This window comes from Nyctereutes procyonoides, unplaced genomic scaffold (assembly GCF_905146905.1).
Source record: "Nyctereutes procyonoides isolate TBG_1078 unplaced genomic scaffold, NYPRO_anot_genome, whole genome shotgun sequence".
Lineage (NCBI taxonomy): Eukaryota > Metazoa > Chordata > Mammalia > Carnivora > Canidae > Nyctereutes > Nyctereutes procyonoides.
The window spans coordinates 10,736,025-10,759,512 of NW_026575134.1; the positions used below are offsets into that span (position 1 = coordinate 10,736,025).

A 23,488-nucleotide genomic window follows, 5' to 3' on the forward strand; every position below is an offset into this window, starting at 1 on the left:
CTCATTCCTTTTCCCTAGAAATAAGAACTTTATATACATTTAATCATCTTAGAGCTAATTCCTTTATGCATACTGAAACTCTGGAAAAAGCTAACAATTCATAAAAAGCAAAGTAGATTTGTCCCCCTTAAATGCATGGCAGGCATGATAAATGAATAAAAGTCATGAGTACAGTTTTTGTTTTGTCTAAAGAGAGACTCAGAAAATTTGGTATCGTTTTCTACTAAATATAAAGTTAAGAGCTTAAAATTTTAATGCACTCACCAAAAAAAAAAATCTCTATTTCAGAAGTGTGTGTAGAGTCCTATAGACGTTTTGGTGGTAATTTGGTATTTGTTTTATTTTAAATGGGAAGTGTTTAGGGTTTCAAGGCTTTATTCGGAGCCTGTTGAGCACCACCACCACCCTTGTTGATAATTCACTTCGGGCAGCATAGCAGTACTGTCTTCCTCTGTTTGTCTGCCTTTGTGAGGATTTGGGTAATTGTTGAGAGGAGGGGTGACTTCAAGTAACAGCTGGTTGAAATCTTCAAGAATCCCAGTCAAACTTAGTTTGTATTGATTGAAATCGCACAATCCATAATATTTGGCCAAAAATTTTGTGGAGACCCTGATATCACATCAGAAGAAAAGTGATGTTCCCAAGGTGGCAGTATTTATCAAAGACCAGAGTTCAGGATTGAAAATCACCACAACTCATAAATCCCAAAATTAATCATAAGCTTTTATGAAATTGTTCCTTCTAAAGGAGATACAGAGGTGGTAGGAATTTATAACACTGACAGCAGTTTAAAAAGACAGTAAAAATCATTTGTTTTTGTTGTGCTTTATAACGTGAGCTGTGCTTTCATGTACCTTATTTTTATTTAATCTCTACAAAAGCGCAGGTAGGTGGATAAAGTCATTTTATTCACAACAAGCTGAGTCTTAAGGAATTGAAAGAAACAACCCAGAGTCTAGAGCTAATAAGTCCGAGAGCCGAGACTTAGAACCTGGATCCCTTGAGTCAGGTCCCCTCTTCTTTCCATGGTTGTGAGGAATCATTTCTCAAGTTTTAAAAATTAATTAAAGAGTTAGTTAAGTATCTGACTTTTGGTGTGAGTTCAGGTCATGATCTCAGGGTCATGAGATCAAGCCCCTTGTTGGCTCCCCACTCACCAGGGAATCTACTTGAGATTCCCTCCCTCTGCCCCATTGCCGGCTCGTGCACACACACTTTCCTTCTCTCTTCTTCCTCTCTCTCTCTCCAAAATAAATAAATCTTTTAAAAAAAATATTCCTTAGTATTATAAGAATCATGAAAGTCATCAGTTTTTAAACTGTTAACCTGCCCTTTCTCCAGTAATTTCCAGGTGTGGTCATCAGGTAGTTACATTTGCGAGCCTCATTTGCCTTATGCCTAGAATAGTTAAAAGCAGAATATCAGCTTTGCAGCTTTGAGAATTTATACCTGAATTTATGATTTCCCTCATATCTAATGGCATTTACAACGTGGCAGTATTTATGAATTTGCAGGAATAAAAAGCCAGAAGGTGTAAGGTTTACAGATTCCCATTAATGCCATATAAAGATTGGATAAACGATGGCTTGGTCAGGGCTGGGTAGAAATCCTTATTTAATTTATAGTTGATAAGGTACTGGTTAGTCAGCCCCAAATTTCTAACTCTTTCCTTTATACTGAATCAGGAAAAGGAATATTAAAATATTACTTTTGTATAGCTTTTTACTCAAAGTATGTCATTATTCTGTCTTTTCATTTTTACTTTTATTATGATTCTCCCTTTCCATGTGTGTGTCTGTGTCTTCTTCCTCTTGGCTTTAAAAATCTTACTTTCCCTACTCTTTCCTCTAGAGGGAGCACAGTAGCCCAGGAACATTCAAGAATTTGGGGAAACAGTTTTATGCTTCACTTGTGTCAAAAATAGAAAAATTCTATGTACCAGAAATTTTTTTTTTACATTTTACTCAAAATTTCTAGAGATTTCTAGAATCTCTGCTTTCTCATATATAAGAAAATAATAATTTCAGATACTGTTAGAAACTAGTCATAAAACATTTAAAAATCTGTGAAATTCATGTTTCAGGGACTCATATTATCTTTGACCTTAGCATTACACATCTGCTTGCATTCCAGACCCTCCTTGACTTCAGATTTGCCTTTAAATATTTTTTCTCACAGGACTTGTCATTTTTTATGATAATCTAACAGAGCTTCCAGCAGCACTAACCCCTTGAATGTTGTGCAGTGATGAAAATGTGCTGACATGTGGCAATGAAATAGTTGAAGAGTGTCTAGTGAGGAACTGAATCGTTAAATTTAAATGGCCACATATAGCAAATGCCTACTGTCTTAGCTCAGGTGAGCCTGTAGACTACAGAGTCTATGTGGCTTGAGACAAGCATGTTCACAAACGTTCAAGAAAAGGGGGGATGGTTTTGTTGGAAACTTCAGAATGGTACTTTAAGGTGTCAGTAAATTTCCAAGTACAAAATTGGTTTATAGATACTCATCCTTATTCACAGTCTTTCTCTGAACCGTCTACCTATCCACGTGTATTACATTTTCTTGTTTATCTGTGCACACGTAGTCTCACTCAGCCATAAACTGTCCATCTGTATCTCTAGCACCTCACGTGAATCAGGGCACTCGGTTGGTTTCTCAACAACTTTTTGTTGTAATGGTCCCAGGTCCTCTGAACTTCTTATTTTTTGCTGTTTCCTTTGACTACTCTCATGAGTGTCCTATCTCTGCTCTAGTATCATTCCAGAAGGATAGGGAGGAGTTGGTAAGAAAGTTCCATTGATTTATGAGCATGACAGTATAGAGATAAGGCAAATCATATTTTTAATCAAAACTAATGAAGATTTTTCTAAGCGTTAGGATTAGATTCAGCTATGAGTCATAAAAATCCCAAAATAATAATGGCTTCAGTAGAGTAGCAGTTTAGTTCTCTGGCACATGGGTATCCTGGTGGCATGGCCCTGCTGATGGCAGCGTGCCACACAGTCGGAGACCTGGCTCTTTTCTCTCATTCCCTCACCTTGTATGACCTTCACCTGGTGCTGTAAGATAGTATTATCCACGTTTCCAAGAGCAGATGGGGTGAAAGGACTAAAAATAAGAAAACAAAAGTTGATTCACATTGCTTCTTAGAGAATATTGCCAGAAACTACTATGTTTCCTCCCTGCGGGGACATCAGTCATACGGCTCTCCCATGGCTGAGGAGGCTTGGACATTGTTGTTTAAATTCTGGGCAGTGGGAACGCTGGGTGGCGCAGCGGTTTGGCGCCTGCCTTTGGCCCAGGGCGCGATCCTGGAGACCTGGGATCGAATCCCACATCGGGCTACCGGTGCATGGAGCCTGCTTCTCCCTCTGCCTGTGTCTCTGCCTCTCTCTCTCTCTCTCTCTCTCTCTCTCTCTCTCTCTCTCTCTCCTATCATAAATAAATAAATAAATAATAAAATAAAAATAAAAATAAAAAAATAATAAATTCTGGGCACACAACCCACCTAAAATCTTATTACTGTCACAATGGGTAGAGGATATTGGGGGGCAGCTTGGCTACCTCTGCCACATAATAGTGTTTCCCCTTCATTGTGACCTTCCAGTGTTCTTACCTCCACATTTAAATGCTTTGTATATTTCAGACTCCCCTCATTTCACTGTAATTCTAAAATAGGATGTTCTTTCCATTTTTATGTTTGGTTCAGAGTCCTCCCCACCCCGCCATGCCCTGAGCCCCCAGAATTGATTTCTATGACCAGCATTTTTTCCTCCCTTTTAGCTGTTACTCTCCAACCAGAGACACACACTTAAATATATATTTTACATAGAAATTTTCAGTCAAAAATTAAATGTCCAAACCAGCTCCTTTATTTCCCAAGAAAAGTCATTGAACTGAAAGAGCTGGTGAGCTTCTGCTGTTCTTTTTTCCCCTTTGGTTCTTGTTTTTAAACAACCCAGTGATCTTCCTCCTGAAACCTTTCCTGCCTGCCCATCTATTTAAGAAAATATTTATTGCACACCACAAGTAGCCAGGCACTGTGCGGGGCGCAGGGCTTGAGTCATGTGGTCCCAAGGGTGGAGGGTGGGGAGTGAGGACTGCATTACAGGCAGAAGGGCCACAGTGGAGGGATGAGCAGGGTGTGAGAGAGGTGTTGCTGCCCGAAAAGGCAGGGCAGGTCATGGATATATCGTAGGCCACTGAGAAGATTCTCGGCTGTTAGAGCAGAGCACCAAGGTGGAGCGGTTACATAGCTGGGGTGGAAGATGAGGTTTCTTGGTGATTGCATACTCGTCATGCCACACCCAGTTCAAATGCCACCTCTTCTGTGAAGCTTTTTACAAGAGGGCCACACTGGGGCTCATTCCCGTGTCTTAGCACAGGGTCCTCTATTCTTGCTTCCCTTGGTCGTGGGATTGGGTGGTATTGCATCTCTGTGAGCCTCCCTGGAGCCTGTGCTCCCTTGGGTGGCTGCATGCTGCTTCCACATGTTCCCCTCCACCCCTTCTCCTCTGTCATCTATATACTGTCCTCTCTGCATCTCCATCCCACCTGACCCTCCAGTGTCCAGCAGAATGGATGGTAAATGTGTGCCAGTTCATTTGGAATTATTCAGTTATTAATAAACAGTCACCTGTGGAATCCCTCGTTTCTTTACTTGATCTTCTCCTTTCTGATCCTTCTTGATGGTCAGATATGTTCCCCCCTGCCCCAACTTTTGACGGATCATTGAGCAGAATTTTTTCTTAAACCCTGTGAGCTGGCAATAGAAATATTCGGTCTGTCTTTGTGTATTTACCCATCAGAGCTGTGCTCTGTGGAGTCCTGGAAAAAACATGCAGCGGTGACCAGCAAAGCCTTCCTGGAGCTTACACTCCAGTGGGGGGACAGGGAGCTTGAAGCAGTGACTGGGAATTAGGTGCGGAGCAGTGCTGTGAAGAAACCTAAAAGAGCCTTGAGTGAAGACTTGGTGGGAAAGGCCTTCTTTAGCACCTGGCTTTCTGCTTTTGCTCATGTAGTGTTCTGAGTTGCCTCATATATGTTGTTGGTTAAATTGTGCTCAGTCCTGCACTTATCTGAGAGGCGAATGAGGGCAATCACCAGCAAAACCTAGGATTTATGTTTTGTTTGCTTATTCTGTTTTGTTTTTAAAGCAAGGCAATGGAAACATCCTTTTAAATTTGTTTGTCTAAGTGAATCTATTAATACTTATTCTTGTCTGGTAGCCCACAGTAATGTTCTTACCCTGCTTTATTTGAAGGCTCTTGAGATCTGTCAACAGAGAAACTTCGTAGAAGAGACCGTTTATCTTCTTAGTAAGTAGCTTTACTTTTGGTCCCTGTAAGCTGAGAAACACTGTGGTAACATCATGTATGTTGTCTAAGAGTGGACATGGATTTTAGACCAAAGTCACACAGTGCGTAGAGCTAGTCTCTATAAAAATTGAATGCATACAAAGACGTCTGGGTGTCTCAGTGGTTGAGCGTCTGCCTTTGACTCAGGGCGTGGTGTCAGGGTCCTGGGATTGAGTCCCACATTGGGCTCCCTGCAGGAAGCCTGCTTCTCCCTCTGCCTATGTCTCTGCTTCTCTCTCTCTCTGCCTCTCATGAATAAATAATAAAATCTTAAAAAAAAAAAAATAAAGAACCTAACACATGCAGAAGGAGACTTCACAGCTCAGTAGAGAAAGAAGCATTATTTAAGAAACGCTATCTAAACAACACCTGAGTATTGCACAATAAGCCTGTATCGGCTCACACCTCAAAAATGAATTGTAGAAGGGTTAATTTGTTCTTTTTTTTTTTTTATCAGCCTCTTTTACCATCATCTTAGTAGAAAATAATGTTCACTGTCCGTAATCACACCTTGAGTAAATGGAGAAAATGCAATGAATATGAAAGTTTTGGAGAGAGGAAACTTTTTAGTATCATCTAGCTCTCCATTGTCCCCAGGCCTCTGGCACTGCCTCCATATATCTCAGACTTACTTTCACATTCCTCCAAAATGAACCACTTGCATACAAGCAGTGTAGATGCCTGAAGAATTCATAAGGAAGCTCTGTGCAGATATTTGCAGCATAAACGTGGAGTTCAAACTTTAGGTGTTTTTCCAGCATCACTTCCCGGAAAATATGCCAGTGGAGTCCATTTTTGTCCTAATGTCATATTGTCTTTGTAGACAAGCAAGTAGGGAACTTATAAAAGGAGACAATCTCCTTTTTTAAAGTTGTAAAAATTTAAAAATCCTATGCACATTTTAAAAATTAGCCAATTTTAAGTCCTAAAAAATGGGAATAATATTTGAAGGAAAAACAAAATGTTATAGAAGGTATAACAAATTGGATATCATTTTATTTGCAGGCCAGCAGTTACCACTTGATAATGGCTGCTCAGAATGAGAAGGATTCAGTTGCTGTCCCTCCTATGAGTAAAGCTTTCTACATATCTTGTATTAAAAACTCATGAAAACTGCTAAAGCCATTAAAATGCCAGTAGGTCAATAAGCAAAGCATGTAGAGATTATTGACCAAATAGAAGCATAGTTGGTAAATGCTTTCATTTCCCAACTATAAGGGTTATTGGAAGGCTTTCCCCCGAATCTGGATGAGAAGGAAATGAGGTAGCCCTCTGATAGTTGAGTTTGTGTTTGGCACAAAGTGTATCAAAAGACCAAATCCAGAGCTACCTAAAGAGACAGATGGCTCCAAGGCTTTTAAAAGTCTGAACTAGGATCCCTGGGTGGCTCAGTGGTTGAGCGCCTGCCTTCAGCTCAGAGTGTGATCCTGGAGTCCTGGGATCTAGTCCTGCATTGGGCTCCCTGCATGGAGCCTGCTTCTCCCTCTGCTTGTGTTTCTGCCTCTCTCTCCGTGTCTCTCATGAATAAATAAATAAAATCTTTAAAAACAAAAAAATAAAAGTCTGAACTGTAAGTCTTAACTGTATCTGGGTATGAAGATGTCCAAAAGAAGTATCGATCTGACAGGGAAGTAGGAATCTGAGGGACCTGGGTTCAGATTCCAGAGCTGCCAGTTAGTAGCTGTATCATCTTGGCAGGTTACTAATGTATCTGTATCCTCTTCCATGAAGTAGAAATAATAGTAGAACGTACCTTGTTGGATTATAGTAATTATTAAATGATGTAATTTATGTGAAGCACTTAAATGAGTATACAACACAAAGGAAACACCCAGTAAATAGGAGGTAATTATTTCCACATGTTATAAATAGTAAATGCTAATGTCACATAATATGCTAAAAAAATTTTTAAAAAAAGAAAATACGCTTTTGTCTTAACTTTCAAGACAGAAGATACATAAACAAGAGATATGTTGATTCTTCAAAAAAGTTTTTTTTTAAACATCTTAAATGTCAGGTGCCTGGGGGTGGCTCAGTCAGTTGAGCATCTGCCTTTGGCTCAGATCATGATGGATCGACAACTGCATCAGGCTCCCTGCTCAGTGAGGAGTCTACTTCTCCCTCTCCCTCTGCTGCTCCTCCTGCTGTGCTCTATCTCTCTTAAATACATACAGAGAGACAGACATGCGTACATACGTACAAAAAAATATTTTAATATTAAAAAGCATTGTAAATGAAGTATTTCTCACATCTTTGCTAGGCCGAATGGGTAATAGCCGAAGTGCCCTGAAGATGATCATGGAGGAATTACAGGATGTTGATAAAGCAATTGAATTTGCCAAGGAGCAAGATGATGGAGAACTCTGGGAAGATCTGATTTTATATTCTATCGACAAACCACGTAAGCAGAAAAGCCATCTGTGATCAGACCTGTTTTCTCTCAGTACATCCAGTTATGTCTAGAGTAAGAACTATCTCAAGACACATTCGGTGAAAAATATGGTGAAGTATCCATAATAAAAATAGGCTTGGTACATTATAACGATGTCTAGTACTCCTTCTGTGCAGAGAAGCCTGGAGCCTCATCACTCTGCATTACCTGAATGTGTAAGCAAACAGGTGGTTAGCCTGATGTTATTTGTTCACTGTGTCCCAATGAAGCGTGTTCCTCCATACTGTACCCGGATTGAATAAATGTGATATGACTTCATTTTTTTTTTCAGTTTGAATACAGGGGCATTTGTTTTGAAAATATAAAGCCCTAATCAGTCTCTTTTTAGGGAAGCCTTGAACTGTCACTAGACACTGACCATCTTTGGACATCTGTTGCCCTGACAGTACCTAGTCTCTGTCCTGTCCTGCCCCACTTCCTCAGTGCAGCACCAGGAGTATGTGTGTGTGCGCGCGTGCGCATGTGCAGTGCCTCTGCGTGACTGTCTCCATCAGATCTCCCAGTTTGGAAAGAAATATACAGGCACCTCTCAGTAACCTGACCCTTTTGTGAAGATCTAGAAATGATTCAGAAACTGGTGGTAGTGATTTAAAGTTGGCCCCCTTCCCACCATTTTTTAGTAAGAAGGCTTATCTGTTTCAGGATTTTCAGGTTTTAGAAACTGCTCTTATGCTTGTATTTTCATAAGAGATACAAGAGGATAATGTGATTCAAGTCAAATTCAGATGTAGATGGTCACAGGCACGTGCATCTTTGAGAATCTAGGTCAGCGTGGTAAAGTTGTAACTCACAGATGTCCAAGGAAGCAGGGTGAGAGAAATGGAACACATATGACCTGGGCCTGCAGTCTGCCCTGCTGGTGAATTTGGGCTTTTAGCTTGCTAGGTTTGTGGCCTGAATGAATTAGTTAACCACCCCATTTGCTTTGCCTGCAAAAGGGATGAATAACATTTGTACCTTGCAGAATATTGGAGAAAAGCCTGTGACCGCTGAGCCGTAGTGTAAATTCTCTAGAAATGTTAATTGTATCCCTTTGCCACTACCGGCTGTGTTCCAGTAATCACCTCTTCTCCATCTCCTTGTAACTCATGGAGCTCCTCCTATACATCATGAAGTAAAAGGAAAGTTAGTTTTTGAGACTTCAGAAATCCAAATGGTTTTAAGACTTACCTTAAAAAAAAAGTAATGTTTTTATTTGCATCCATTTTGGCCTAAAACTGCCTTGTGTACCTTGCCAGTGTACTAATTGTTGTGCTGGTATTCTGCAGCATTTATTACTGGCTTGTTGAACAACATTGGCACGCATGTGGACCCAATCCTACTAATTCACCGTATTAAGGAAGGGATGGAGATTCCCAATTTGAGAGATTCCTTGGTGAAGATTCTGCAAGACTACAATTTACAAGTAAGTATCCTTTCTGGGACAAGTCAGCATGGGGAGTGAGCTGAGTTGACTTTGGATTTTTGGATCTAGGGTTATTTTAGATAACAAAGAATTCAGTTGGATAGTTACCTTTTATGTAGGTCCAGGTATTTGGGAAGCTCATGAAGTAGAGAAAATCTCAGCCTTTAAGGAAGCCATCCAATTGTTTAACCATCCCCAAATTTTCTCTCCTTGATGAGCAGGCATTTTTACACTTATGTGGTAGATATGGTATGGTGTTGAGAAGGGTAAGGGGTAGTTAGAGTGGCTGCTAGACCCCTCAAGCCACTTTTAAGTAGAATGAGTATTGTGTCCATTGGGGGGAATAAAAAGTTTTTCAAATAATTTGATAGTTTCCTAGAAGCTACTCAGTAATCCATTGCCTGAAACATGTTTAAATACATGATTTTATTTAACTTTTTGTCTCTTTTCTACACTAGCACAACTTTGTTATCTGTAATAAATCAGGATTTGGGATAAAACCATGGAACCCATTATTTTCATATAAACAATATGTTAATTTCAAAGCATCCTAATCTTTTTTTATTTTATCTTTTTTTAAAAGAACCCTCACAATTACTATTTTTCAAGGTGCTGGTAGCTTTGTAGAACTTGAAACTGTTTAAGGCACATTTCTTTAACAATTGGGACTGTTCTTCTTCACTTGAAAATTAGTTTTTATTATAATATGGAGGCAAATTGCTTTCCTAGAAACGTAAAGATTTTGCAGGTAGAGCCAGAACGTGGCATTGTAGGGAGAGAAGTGGTTAGCAGGTTCAGTAGAGAGAGGAGCATCGTGATGAGGGCTTGTGGGGCCCCCGGCCACAGTGAGGGTGCAGCATGGGGTGGGACTCAGGTAAGAGGCAGGGGAACAGGACCAGAAGTTGAGGAAGATTGGTGGCATTAAGAAGAGAAGGAAGAGATGAAAAGAAATGACAGAGCTGAGGGAATAAGAATGTCAGGCCTGGGAGTGGTATGTTATTACATTAAAATTTCCTTGTGAACTTTTTCAGGAAACAGGGTGAAGGTCAGGGTCATTGGCATGGAATCAGTCCAGGAATTGTGAGGGCAGTGAATCATCCCCACAGGCATCGAGGGACGGGGCGGGAGGGCAGCAGCTGGGCTCCAGCATTCTCCATGAACCAAGAGGCGAGGCACATGAGCACTGGGGCTGTATTGCTGGTAGTTCAGCTTAGAGGAGGAGAGGTTTTCCTGCCTGCAGGATGGAGGAGAACAAGAGCCTTCCTCAGGAGGCTAATGGGGAGTCGGGGTCCTGGGAGAGAGTCTGTTCTGCAGAAAGCTTCAAGATATACAGGTGTTTATTTTACAGAGGAATTGGGAGGTTTGCAGACAGCCCAGGGAAACATTCTGGGAGGGAGGAGAGAGTAGGAGAGGAATGGGTGAATAGAGAAGCGGAGCAGCAGGGGGGACCTTGCAATTTGGACAGTGCCCGAGGGCTGCAGGAATGTGGTCCAGGTGGGGAATATGTCACCATTTCCCAGGTGAGAACCGGGCGTTGGGGAAAGTGGTTTCCATGTTGGACCTAAAGCCCTGTCTCTGGGTATGCCAGGACTTGCGTGGAGTTTCAAATCCAGATGTATTGAGAAGTCATTTAGGTGTAGTGTCTCTGAGCATCTCTGAACCAGGGGAGGTGACAAAATGATCACTCCTCTGTCCTCCTGCTTAGCAGTGCCTGAAGCTTAGCCTCAAGCTTAGAGGTTGAAAATATGCCTTATTTTTACCCCAGCCTCTACAAGGCCTTCAGAAACACCTAATAAATCCCTCTTAACGAGGCTCTTAATGCAGAGAACCAAGCTCATGGGCACCATTGGGTTTCACTGCTCATTCATTTTTCATGAATAAATTTGCATAGTTCCGAGTCAACCGGGAATAAAAATAAACTATTAGATGCAAAATGAATTCCGTATAAAAAATCATCCACCAAAACAGTTGTTAAGCCAGTATTTTATCCTCTTTGTTATATTTTTAAATGTACTGAGAGCTTTTCCTTAGGAGGTGTACGTATGCAGTAAGTATGATGTGTGGAGGAACTAGGAGTGACTTAGCCAGTGGATCCCATAACCTGACCAGGGAATGGCTTCTGGGACGAGGAGAGGGACCCTTGGGGAAGGTGGCTGAATCTGTAAGAACTGCACCACCATCTCCGCTGTGGCTCAGACATCAAGTTGGAGGGTACAGAGAGAGAATACTCACCTTGGGCTCCTGCTTCTTTCTTACATATGAAGAAAGAGTTTGGAAGTTTTTTCTATGGAAAAGGCTACTATTGCATTAATGACCTTTTTTTTTTTTTAAGATTTTATTTATTTATTCATGAAAGACACAGAGAAAGAGGCAGAGGGAGAAGCAGGCTCCATGCAGGGAGCCTGATGTGGGACTCGATCCCGGGGCTCCAGGACTGTTCAACCGCTGAGCCACCCAGGCATCCCCATTAATGACCATTTATTTTCTTTCTCTGGGCCACTTGTTAAGAGATCACCATAAAAATAATTTATAGAGCATTTTGAAGTGTCTAGAAAAGTTTTACATACCTGTTTTTGACTCTCTAGTTTGTTGTTCCATAAAAGTATAATTTGCACACATTCTCACAGAATAAAAATGGCTAGCCCTGTTAATCCCAAAAATTGGGGGGAGGGGAAGTTTAGAGATTCACAGTTTGTTTTGTTTTGTTTAAGATTTTACTTATTTATTCATGAGAGACACAGAGGGAGAGGCAGAGACAGGCAGAGGGAGAAGCAGGCTCCATGCAGGGAGGCTAATGCAGGACTTAATCCCAGATCCCGGGATCACGACCTGAGCCAAAGGCAGGTGCCCAACCGCTGAGCCACCCAGGCGTTCGGAGATTCACGGATTTGTAAGAACCTGGAGCCACCTCTGCTGGGGTGGGGCAGTGGGAAAGGGCCCCGGGGGCTCTTGTAAACCTTTCAGCAAACCTGAGGATCTGAGGTCAGGTGTCAGGGAAAGAAAGGGCTTCTTGGGACCTCTTGCTCATCTGCCTTGGGGATATTTCAGCAGCAGATTTACAATGAAGCATGCTGCCCTGGGAAACCTATTTGGGCCACTGAGAATGTGTCCGGGAGCTCACTCACTAGCTAATTGGAAACAAGGCAAGAAAAATGGGGAAAAACTTTAAAATGAGTATCTCTCCTTGTTTTAAAATCTTGTTTTCTAAAATGCAACAACTTTCTTCAACTGAAGTTCAGTATGAGCTGTGTTAGAGGTCTGTGATGTCGTTAAAATGAAGGAAGACACATCCTCAGCCGGGATTGCAGTGTTGAAGTTCTACAGTTTACTACGGTATACGTCATAGATATACGTCATATGTGTTTATACCTTGTTACACTGTTAGTGTAATTACTCAGCAACTGTTAGACGCTTCATGAAGTCAGTGAGATAAAAGTAGCCCTTATCGTCCTTTATAAACTTGAAATGTTTCTAGGCCGGATTTCAAGGACAGATAGCATTTGTTTTGATATGAAATTATTTGCAAAACAGTATGGCATAAATGATATTTCAATGTTGACATTAAGCTAACAACAGTTTCCAAATTATTTTTATGCTGTAAACTTATTTTTATACTTTATATTTTTAAAATATTTTTATTTATAAAGTTAGCATTCATTTTTTTTTTAATGTTCCTCAAGAATTCCAGCATCTATGTTCTTACTGCCTTTTTTGACTGTAATTTCATCAACAGAGCAGTCACTAGGACCTGTCATCTCCGTTTCCCAGATGGGAAGACTGTCTCAAAGTGGTTTTATTTACACTTTGCCAGTGTGGGATGGTGATGAATTGGGCTTGACCCCACATCCTCTGACTGCATCTTGGGTAGACCACCAGTTGTTCCATGGCGCTCTGGAGATGCATTCATGGTCCTGGCATGTTATGACAACAGACGAGTACACAGTTCTGTATTGTTCCTCATCTCTCTCTACTTTGAGATCCAGAGACAAATTAAGAGGAATAGTGACTTTTTTCTTACCTACCTATTTTGGGACTCAGATGGGTTTCTTTTCATTCACAGTACATAAGCTCTTAATTTCTTCTAAGAGATAGTTTTAAATGTATATAGATCCCTGAGATAAACTTTTAAAATGGACTTTTTCCTTTCAGATTGTTTTTATTTGGCCTCATAACAGCTTTTAGGTGACCTAAGTGGCCCGTGACAACCAGCTCTGGCTTCTTTAATCAGTCTGGCATATGTATAGTTTGTGCTGTTGTATCTGCAGATAGGATTGTATTTGTAATATTGGTTTTGAACTTCAACATGAGACCTTAGAGCCTTCCTATCTTTTCCTTATTTCTCTGCAGTTCATCATGTTTGATGATAATCCCAACAAAAAGAAAAGCTTTTCAATTAGAATTCAGATCCCATAGCATCATAGCCTATATGCTGGGTGAGGAATGAGGTAAATGGTTTCCCAGGCTACCTCTTGTATCATACTGGGGCTTGTAAACCCAGGTAACTATGTGTCATTTGCAATTCTAATGAGAAGCACTGCAGTATGAACAAGGCAATGTCAGCAAGAAGTTCAACATTCAAAGAATCTTTTAAAATAAAAATTTCAAAAACTAATTTTTATGGCATTTTTCCCACAGCAGCTGTTTCTAATAAGCCATAGTAACTTCACTGATGTACAATTCTTTTATTGTGTTATAAAATATCCATGAGTCCAGTGCTTTTTCCTTTTCATTGGGATGATTATCAATGATGATGAACTACAGAGAAATAAGGAAAAAGACAGAGAATCTAAAGTCTCATGTTGGTTTTCAACAGCTATTTTATAAATAGATACTTAAATTTATGATACAACAAGGTATGCTTATAACAGATTGATTATAGACCCTCCTAGTGGCTGTCTTGAAAATAATGAGGATAAAGGTAATGCTGAAAAGCTTTGACCTATGGAGAAAACAGTGTAATAACAAGAAAACAAGAGTTGCTGAGAAGAATGTGTGGGAAGAAAAAAAATTTTAAAAGTCCCATAAGAAAAATGAACCTCTGAAAGATAATATTGTACTTGCCTTGCAATGCCCACAAGTACTTTTTAAGATGAAGGCTTGATGCCATTACAAAGTTGAGGAAAGACAAGACGAGTGGTTTACTTACCTTGGTGAAAGTCTAATAGGAGATAGAGATTCTAATTTGAGATTTAGATTACAAAGAATGAAAAATGATATGACAATCTTAATATTTCCAAGAACTGGAAAACACTAGATCAATCTCAAAGGCATTATTAACAAGTCCATTTAAAACACAGACATGAAAGAAAAAAAAAATAGGTCCTGTAAGAAAAAGTAGAACAATATGAACAGAAAATAAGAATATTCGAAAAGTAACCCAATAGGACTCTTTGAAACTATGTGTGTATTCACTTAAACTGTCAATTCAGTGCAAGGTCAGTAGCAGATTGGATGCAGCAGAAGGGGAGAATTAACTGGGAGATCTGATGAAATTGTTCAGTATGCAGCACAGAGTAAGAGATAGAAGATACCAGAGTGGCTCACAGAGACATGGAGGTTAGACTGCACATGTCCTCAACCACAGGGCTTGTGGAGAAGAGAATCAGAAGACTAACAGGAAAACCTCTAACAAAGTTGATCAAGAAAACAGAAGATATATATATGTAATATAAATATATATATATATATATATATATATATATATATGGAACAAACAAGATTTAAAAAATAAATGCTACAATTTTGGTATATTTGAACACTCAAATAGTTGTCAAAGAAAATACAAATTACCAACTTTAAAGAGCAAATAGACCTATAGTCATTAAATCAGTAGTCAGAACATAAAGCTACAATAAAAGTATCTCTAGAATCTGGATGTCAGCTCTGGGTTTTTGTTTTGTTTTTAATATTCGCCTTGACTGGGGAAAAGGCCCCTGGGCTACATTCACCCACAACCCATGCTGTCTGGGATTTGAGAGGAGCATGAGTTAGTGTAGATGCCTGGGAATAGCACACTCCAGGTGTATTCCCTGACTCCCCTTCTCAGTGGCATGAATCAAAAACTTGACATCAGGACACCCACATTTCTAGAGGTGAGAGCGACCTCAGTATGAAGAAAGGCAGTATGCATCTCTGAGAGCAGCATTCACTGTGACCCAGACCTGGACCGCAGTGACATGGTGATGCGGTCATTATGTGAATCTCGTGGCAGTTACAGCTGACTGCATGGAAATCCTGCAGGAAGACCCATCAGGCCAGAAAGGTGGGCCTCAGACGGTGCAATACAGAGCCTCTCTGCCCTTCGGGCCTTGAATGCCTCCCTCTTAGAAAAGCAACAAGTTCTGGTTAAAAAAAAAAAAAAAGGCACCTGGCTTAAGCACACCTCACACAGCCTCTCAATTTCTAATAAGACACCTAGGAAAACCTAGGGCAGCCTGGAAACACACTGGGGCCAGCAGAGGGGGTGGAAGGTAGAGTGGGTTGCCTCTAGGTATCTTGCTAAAAGCAGGTGGAAAGACTTTGTCTCCATCCCTACTGGGTCTGAAACACAAAGCGTGGGGCCAGCCAGGAACAGCAGCCTGCCCTCAGCGTCCCAACTTCTGAGACTGCTACAGTGTTCCTACCGCTCCTAATCCTCCAGGCAGGGATGGAGAAAATACATAATGAAGCCTACCAAGTAACAGGAAAAATGCATAAAGAAACAAAAAGTACAGTGCTGGGATGAAGAAAATGAATTTTGTACCAGGGTGTTAATATCTGTGGTCATTTTTCAGTTGTTAGCCCCCTTAAGAGCCATCAAATCTGAGGGTTAACAGGGACACATTACATCCTTGGGACTGCGTTCAACAATTTGGATCGGAAAGAAAGAGGGATTGGAGCCGGGCCGGGATTTAGGACAGAAATGACATCTGTTTAGTTTCCGTGTGCCCTGTTCTCATATGACAGGAACCCAGTTATAGATGAGTGCGATAGATCGATTTATCAAACAGAGGATTTAGGAATAGCAGGTTATCCATTCTGGGCAAAGATCTGGAGGTTGCTGTGAGCAGGTCACATTGGAGCCAAACTGCCGGAGAGAGTCCACATTAGGAAGTCCTGTAAGATGAGGTTGGGGTTGGTTAATGCAGCCTTCCTTGCCAGACTCTGCAACTTATATTTAATTTCACAAACGCCACAGAAACTACTGTATATTCATACGTGCAGTTGTGGCCGAATGGGGGCTTAGAAAGGTTGGTCTGAGCAGTTTGGAGAGAAAAGCGTAGCGAAGGCAGGAAAGCAGTAAGTGCCTCATTGGACGATTTCAAACACCAATTTTTGAATCCGCAGTGAGAGGGTTCACCCCCATACTTGAGTCTTTTAAAAATGCCTTTTTTCTTACAATGTATGCATTAGATTCTACTTCGTGAAGGTTGCAAGAAGATTCTCGTAGCGGACTCTTTGTCCTTACTGAAGAAAATGCACCGAACTCAAATGAAAGGCGTTCTGGTTGATGGTGGGTAAGATGGAAGTGATCATATCAGAACCCTATACCTTGCTTTCAGAAGAGACCGGGCAAGTAGAAGTACTGTATGATCCAAGTGTGTGTGTTTCCTTGCAGAGGAGAACATCTGTGAATCGTGCCTTTCTCCTATTCTCCCATCAGGTAAGGCGGTTGGGAGGGGGGACATTCTCAGGTGTGTACTCATTACTAAATTATATAACTTTTGGGAGAATCCAGTTTAGAGAAGAACTTCAGCCCACAGCCCTACTCAGTTGTACACCAGCGCCACCCCTTGAGCGCGGAGGTGCTCACACTGGGGGGTGGGGGGGTCTGCATTCCCCAGGAGGCTCGTTAAACCCCAGATTGCCAGCCCCACCCCAACAGGTGCGGTCCCCAGAATTGGCAGTTCCGACCTGTTCCCAGGTGATGTGGATGCTGCTTCAGGGGGCACTGTTTGAGATACTAGGGCTTTGGAGTAAGACAGAATGGAAACTACCATCAACAACGTTTAAATTCCAAGGTAGAAGAATCGCATATCTGGGGAAAAGATGGGATAAGAGGCCTCCTGTTTTCTTTAAACTTTTTCTCTGCTGTATGATCCTAGGCCTCTAAGTTTTCCCACGTTTCGACAGAAACCTACTACTTGCCATCTAATTGGAACATACGTGTGTATTTATAGTTGGTAGATCTATATATATATACACATATATAAGGTCACATGTAATCAGAGCACCTCACAGAAGGAGAGGAAAGAGAAAATTCTGTAATTTGAAAGAAATTAAAACATAGTTATCAGGGTGCAAGAAGTGTTTTTTTTAATATAAATTCAGCATAGGTGCTTAAAGAGGTAGCTGCTGTAGGATTTACTGTGCTTTAAGGGATTATATAATAGGACAGAAACATGAGAATTCCTTCTATTGGGGTCTTTCCTAGAGGAAATAGTGTCCATGGTGAAGACAGCAATGAGCACAGGAAAAGCTGGGAGCTCACGTGGTGGTTTCAGGTAGCGTTTTAACAGAAATGCAGACGAGCACACCGCATCGTAAGATCAAGGTCCTGCTGGAGCGCACACAGCTCTGCAAGGTCCCCGCCTGGGAAACTAAGCCCATGATGCCTTGACGGCACTGAATGGCTTTGGCAGAGGCAGGAGGTGAACTAGCAGGATTTTCCTAAGGCCCCAAATGGACTTGAGTCGATGGTGTGCAGCTCCTGGGGAGGAGGGCATGTACATACACACTGATCCTAACTTTCAAAACAGGCATGGTTCCATTTGCTGTGAGTTGGTCCCTGGATCGTAGTCCTCACTGATGCGGTGTCCAGGCCGGTGAGCTGTGACGCAGAGACCACCCCTCAGGGATGCGTTTGTGAATATGTAATCCTCCCAAGGCAGCTGCTGGCTGGAAAATTAAAACTGCTGCTGGACTTTCATTCAGGATGGTTTCAAGTTCCTGGTCTGCTCGTTGTACTGAGTTCTCCCGTGTCTTTGCTGCCCTCTGCCCCCTAGATGCAGCTAAGCCCTTCAGCGTGGTGGTCTTCCACTGCCGCCACATGTTCCACAAGGAGTGCCTGCCTGTGCCCAGCATGGTGAGTTGGCTGCCTGGCAGCTACCAACTAAATAAAAAATAAAAATAAAAAATAAAAAATAAATAAATAAAAACGGATGCAGTCGGGAGGATGCGCTCAGCAGTATACCCGTCAGCCCGCGGCTCTGTGGCTTCTCTGGATTTGTTTTCTATCACATAAGAAAAATGATTTCTCAAGTGCATCCTGTACTATCCAGTAGCCCCCCCCTCACCCGTGGTGTCAGTTACCAGGGCGGTTGGCCGTCTGGAAGCTGATGATCCTCTTCCTGACGAACGGCTAGGTCAGTAGCCGCCTAGCGCTAGCTCACAGGTGGTTCCTCTCCTCGTCACAAGCAGAGTGACTGTACAGCAGGAGAGAGGAAACCACATTCACCTTGCATGACAGTCTGGTGCACTAGTTACTGATCTCTTACTGTGCCTCGTTCATCGTGGGTAGGTATGCACAGAAAAAAACAGTACGTTCAGGGCTGAGTACGGTCTGTGGCATCGGGCATCCACCAGGGGGGTTGGAGCATACTCCAAGGGTAAAGGGGGATTACTGTGCGAAACATCACACAGGCGTACTCACCGGGGGGAATTGCTTTAGGGAAAACTGAGGACTGTCAAGCTAGGGCAAAACGACACACAGAACAATTTTACAGCTTGTAGAACTTCCTCAGCCTGATTTCTGTATCACGACACTACTGTTTTTAGTGTCCTGCTTCCCGTTTCCCCCCCAGGTCACATTGCTGTCGTTTTGCTTCGGGGTATCCTTTGAGTCACAGTAACAGCTGGTGTAGACAGAACCCTGTGTGAACCAGCAACATCTCCAGGAAAAGGAGTGCTATTTCATAGCCCCTCACCCCCACTACTGCTCCCGTAAAATATTTCTGAATATGAGAGTAGAAAGAGCTTTTTTAAAACTGTGTCTTTCAAATCACACCTTTAGAGCTCCCCTGCGCAGTTCTGCGGCATCTGCAGTGCCAAGCACCGCGGACCAGGAAGTGCCATTTTGGAGATGAAGAAGTAGCTGCTTCCGTTTGTCCTCATCTTCCTCACCACCCTTGAAGACTGTTGTCGCAGCCCCAGCAGCATCTGTTGACACCAGTGCTGTTAAGAGATTTGTACATGTTTATGTTCTGCTCAAAAAAAAAGTTTCACCATCTTCGCCTGTCTACTCGAGCTTTCTCTGTGCAGCTGATGAAGTTGGGCTTTTCCCCATCCACGCCTTGAAATATTTGGGATCACAGTCTGTATTTCATCATATGTCTGGCTCCATCTTTATTTGGGAATGGAAAAGTCAGTCTGGGAGTTGGAAATGAATTTCTAGATCCTAGTAAAACTGTCCACCGAGCAGCCCACTGCAAGGGGTCCCCGCTGCCTAAGCGCATTGCCAGGGGAGCTGCCCAGCCAGCGCTTGCTGCCACTTGGACCTGCTTCCAGAGGCTCTGCTGGCATCAGGCCTCACCTTCTGGGTTTGGCTATTTTTTTAATGTCATCAACATTATGTAGTTATTTTCTTAATAGGTGTTGAATGAAACATTGTGTAAATTGTCACTTATTCAAGGGCATCTGGGAATGATAGGAGCAGGCTGCCATCATGCTGTCTTATGGAGACTGATCACGTGTTCTGTGCGTCCTGACGACTTGCAGCGACTGTCGATTGAATAAATGTTAGCTCTTTCCCGTGACGAAAGACTCACTGCTAGTGGGTTGAACTTCAGTCTGGAATCCTGGCACACTGTGTGGAGGGGTGTGACGGGTCGTGGTTTGGTTTTGCCAGCAGGGAGGGAGGGACACCGTAGAGTCCGAGGGATTCTCAGGAGAAATGGGGCTGTCCTGTGATGGAGGGTGGGCACGAGTTTCCTGGAGCCTTCTCTGGAGCCGTGTCGGCCCCCGTGGAACAGAGAGAACATCGGATGCACACAGTTACTGGCTTCATCCGTCTTGGGATATGTTGCCATCCTCTTGCCAGGGGCGTATAAGTATGGAAGGCCCCGGGCTGTCACCACTCTCAGCCCCACAATGCGAATAAATGCAACTTTGTGCTTCTTTGGGGGGCGGGGAGGAAGGTGGGATGCCAGCAGGTCCTGAGCACATACTGACCACTGATGCTGGTCCAGCCACTCCCTGAGCAGCGTCCCCTCTCATGCTCCCGGCACCCCCGGGAGCATACCACACCCCTCGGTTCCTGACAAGCGCTACAACGTAGAGACGCTATCACAGTCAGAGGTGGGGGTGAGCTCCAGAGCAGGGCTCTATTCAGGAAGTCGGGGTGGGAGGAGGGAATTCAGAGGAAATTCATGGCACATCTCCCCAGTGGAGTCCCAAAGAATACTCTCTGGCAGACCACAGGCTTTTCCCGCTGGTCTTCAGTGTCCTGGAGAGGAAAGTTCGCCCCTTCAGCATCTTCTCTCCCTCCTGCCAAGACTAGTGCTCTTTCTGCTCTTTCCCTTTCGTTCTAGCCAGAGAAATCCTTCCTTCCCAAGAAACCTCACGAGCCCGTTTGGAACACAGGTAAGAAGCCGAGCTACTGCACTTAGGTTGGAGAAGAGGAGGCGGTTGTAGAGCGCATGTTTCACCTCGCCTCCTTACAGGAAGCCTTTGAGTGCAAAACAGCCAAGTTCAAAGTTATTTTGTGCGAGTGGCTTTCTTTTGCTTTTAGCCAAAAGGGTTTTATACCAGTTTCAGAAGTTCTTAACAGATTTTTCATCTGGCTGTTACAGTGTTAAACCACATATTTCACATTCTAAAAACAAACATTCGAGTAGTTCCTATGTGTCGGACGCTATTATAAAGACCTTGTCCTTACCCCACCCTGTGAGATTGGAGCCCTGACTCTCCTCATTTTCAGGTGAAAAGGCTGGAGCACGTAAAGGCCAAGCCATCCGTCTGAGGTCAGGTAGCAGGCAAGAGGCCTGCAGCATCGGTGATCTTAAAAAAAAAAAAAAACAAAAACAAAAAAAAAACACATATATAGTGGCTAAGTATGTATTTGACCTGTTGTGGTCAGTATGTAGAAAGTAAAATCCAGTCTCGTCACAGAAGGGGATTTCTTATAAACTGGCCAATGGCTTGCAGAATCATTGAGAGGACCGAGGGGACCGTCAACAGGAAGAGCTTCCAGGAACACCTCACAAAGCGCCCCCAGGACCGGGCTGCCAGGGGCACCCCCAGCTCACCTTCGTCAGAGGACGGGCGGCACAGAGCATGCAGACCACTACTTGTAAGGAAACTGTAAATAAAAATACAGTCTCCGTTTCTCTCAAAGTTTGCTCAGTAACACCGAATGAAATACTGTGTGTGTAGGAGACATGGCTATGGGCTCGACCTCAGACCAGCTGCTTCTGGCTTCTCTGACCAAGTCTTGGGCTCCTGAAGCTCCACCACTTTGGATGCTAAACAGTAACTGACTTCCCAGACACCTCTCCGTCCTGGACCTGGACCAGTAGCTGGAAAGAGAGGCCTTTGCTCCCGCAGCGCAGGTGGGGGTGGTCAGTAGAGAGTGGAGGACTCGGCCTCCGGAGCCCAGAAGCCAGTTAGCCAAGGCCAGGCCTGCCTTTACACCCAGAACGGTGGTTCTCAATGCGCGCGTGGTCACGTCCCTCCTCTGAACCGTCAGGATTCCCAGTGCCCTGCAGGGGGAGGGGCTTTGCCTTCTCGGATGGGCCTCTGCGGCCCTTCACCCCGGACTTCAGGCTGGCTCCAGCCATCACCAAGTAGCTCGTGGATCCCTTACCTTACTCTGCTCTCCCAGCCCACGGTACTGTGCTCGTGAGTCCTCGCTTCCCTGGCTGCCTCGGACCTCCCACCCGTCCTAGGAGGGCGCCTGGGGCTCCGTCTGCCTTTGCCACCCGGCACAGCTGCCGTGTCTACGCCCAGACCCAGGTCCGCGGCAGGACACCATGGGAGTCTTCCTAGTGGCATAGATTTCATCTTACTTCCCGGCAGACTCAGAGAAATCAGGCTTTTTCTGAGTTAGTTCAGGGACCCCTTCTTTCCTGGTTGCCTCTAAGTTTTGGGGTAGCAGCTGGGGTGGCCTCACTGCATCCAGTGTCTATAAGACGCATCGTGCTGTCAGTCGACCTCCGCCCATACCGGCTGGCATCGGCTAGAATGCTGTCACCCCACAGCCTTCCAGCCCTGCCTCTCCGCTGGCATCCCCTAGAGCCTGCAGTCCTCCCAGTCTCTGGTCCTCGGCTCCCCGACTGCCCCTGCTGCTCCTGACCGCCAGGCCTCTGCAGCGCCCCCTCCCATCCCAGCCGGTCCCCCGCACCTGTCAGCCTCCTGGCTCTGCTGCCTGGGAAAGTCAGTCTTGCCAACCGAGTTGGTCTTTCTCCATAGCTTCCTTGCCATTCCCAAGAGTGTGTGTGGTGTGTGTGTCACGGTGGGGGGTGGGGTGTTGGAGCAGGTAGGCATTTGCTTTCTAAGGCTTGCTGCCTCTCAAAGAAAACAAAGTGGGGCGCCTCTGTTCCAGATAGGAGCTCCACACCTATCTGCTGAGTCCACCTTGACTGAGACCTCAGTCTGGATGGAGCTCAGAGCAATACCCCTCGCCTCTCCGCTCTCCTCCCAGGGCCTGTCTCCTCTGGCTCTGCCCCGTCTGGTGGAGTGCTTCCACCTGGGGCAGTGGGGGACCGGCCTCACCTGAGCATGCATTGTTTTGGGTACCCACAGGCTGAGGCTCCTGCAAGCTGCTGACTCTCAATTTCTAAGAGTCTATTCCAGAACTTAAAAATCCAGGACTTGCTTTTCCTTCTCTGCTCTGTGATCTCCACCCTCCTTTCCGTCTTATTGTGAACAGGGGACTCTCCCCAAGGGGGGAAACAATCCCCCTGGGATACACTACACCAAAGTAGCATCCTGTCCATTCTGCTTACGTGTCTGCTGCTTCCTACCAGGAGCTCAGTGAAGACGAAGGACCTCTCGTGTTCACCTTTCCCGTGCCTCTCTCACACAGGAGGCGCCCGGAAATGTCTGCTGAATGAAGTCCAGCTTTTCTCCCTTGTTCAAGACAGAAATAAGCACGTGACATCATTCTGACCTGAGTGGCAGGACTCAAATGTGGCCCCTCTGGTCATTGTGCTCCTCTAGAGACCCACTGCCCTCTCTTCCTCCCTTTTGATCTTCTCGGCCACCATCAACAAGTCTCCTTTGTCTACATTCTTACTTCTGTAAGGAGCACGACTTATTCTCAGGTTCCTAAAACCTCATCTTGGCGCGTCCTTC

At 43.8% G+C, this 23,488-nt stretch overlaps 1 protein-coding gene across 4 annotated transcripts in view; it reads left to right on the top strand.

Annotated features, from left to right (window-relative positions):
* The window catches only part of VPS41 (VPS41 subunit of HOPS complex), a 166,338-nt gene extending 146,911 nt beyond the window's left edge, over positions 1 to 19,427 (top strand). For all 4 annotated transcript variants that reach the window (XM_055300997.1, XM_055301001.1, XM_055300999.1 and 1 more), the window contains exons 23-29: positions 5,267 to 5,321; positions 7,621 to 7,761; positions 9,081 to 9,217; positions 16,610 to 16,709; positions 16,815 to 16,859; positions 18,202 to 18,281; positions 19,209 to 19,427. In XM_055300997.1, the coding sequence (XP_055156972.1) occupies positions 5,267 to 5,321; positions 7,621 to 7,761; positions 9,081 to 9,217; positions 16,610 to 16,709; positions 16,815 to 16,859; positions 18,202 to 18,281; positions 19,209 to 19,289 (639 nt within the window). In that variant the 3' untranslated portion in view covers positions 19,290 to 19,427. The remainder of the gene's footprint in view (positions 1 to 5,266; positions 5,322 to 7,620; positions 7,762 to 9,080; positions 9,218 to 16,609; positions 16,710 to 16,814; positions 16,860 to 18,201; positions 18,282 to 19,208) is intronic.
* The last annotated feature ends 4,061 nt before the right edge of the window (positions 19,428 to 23,488 follow it).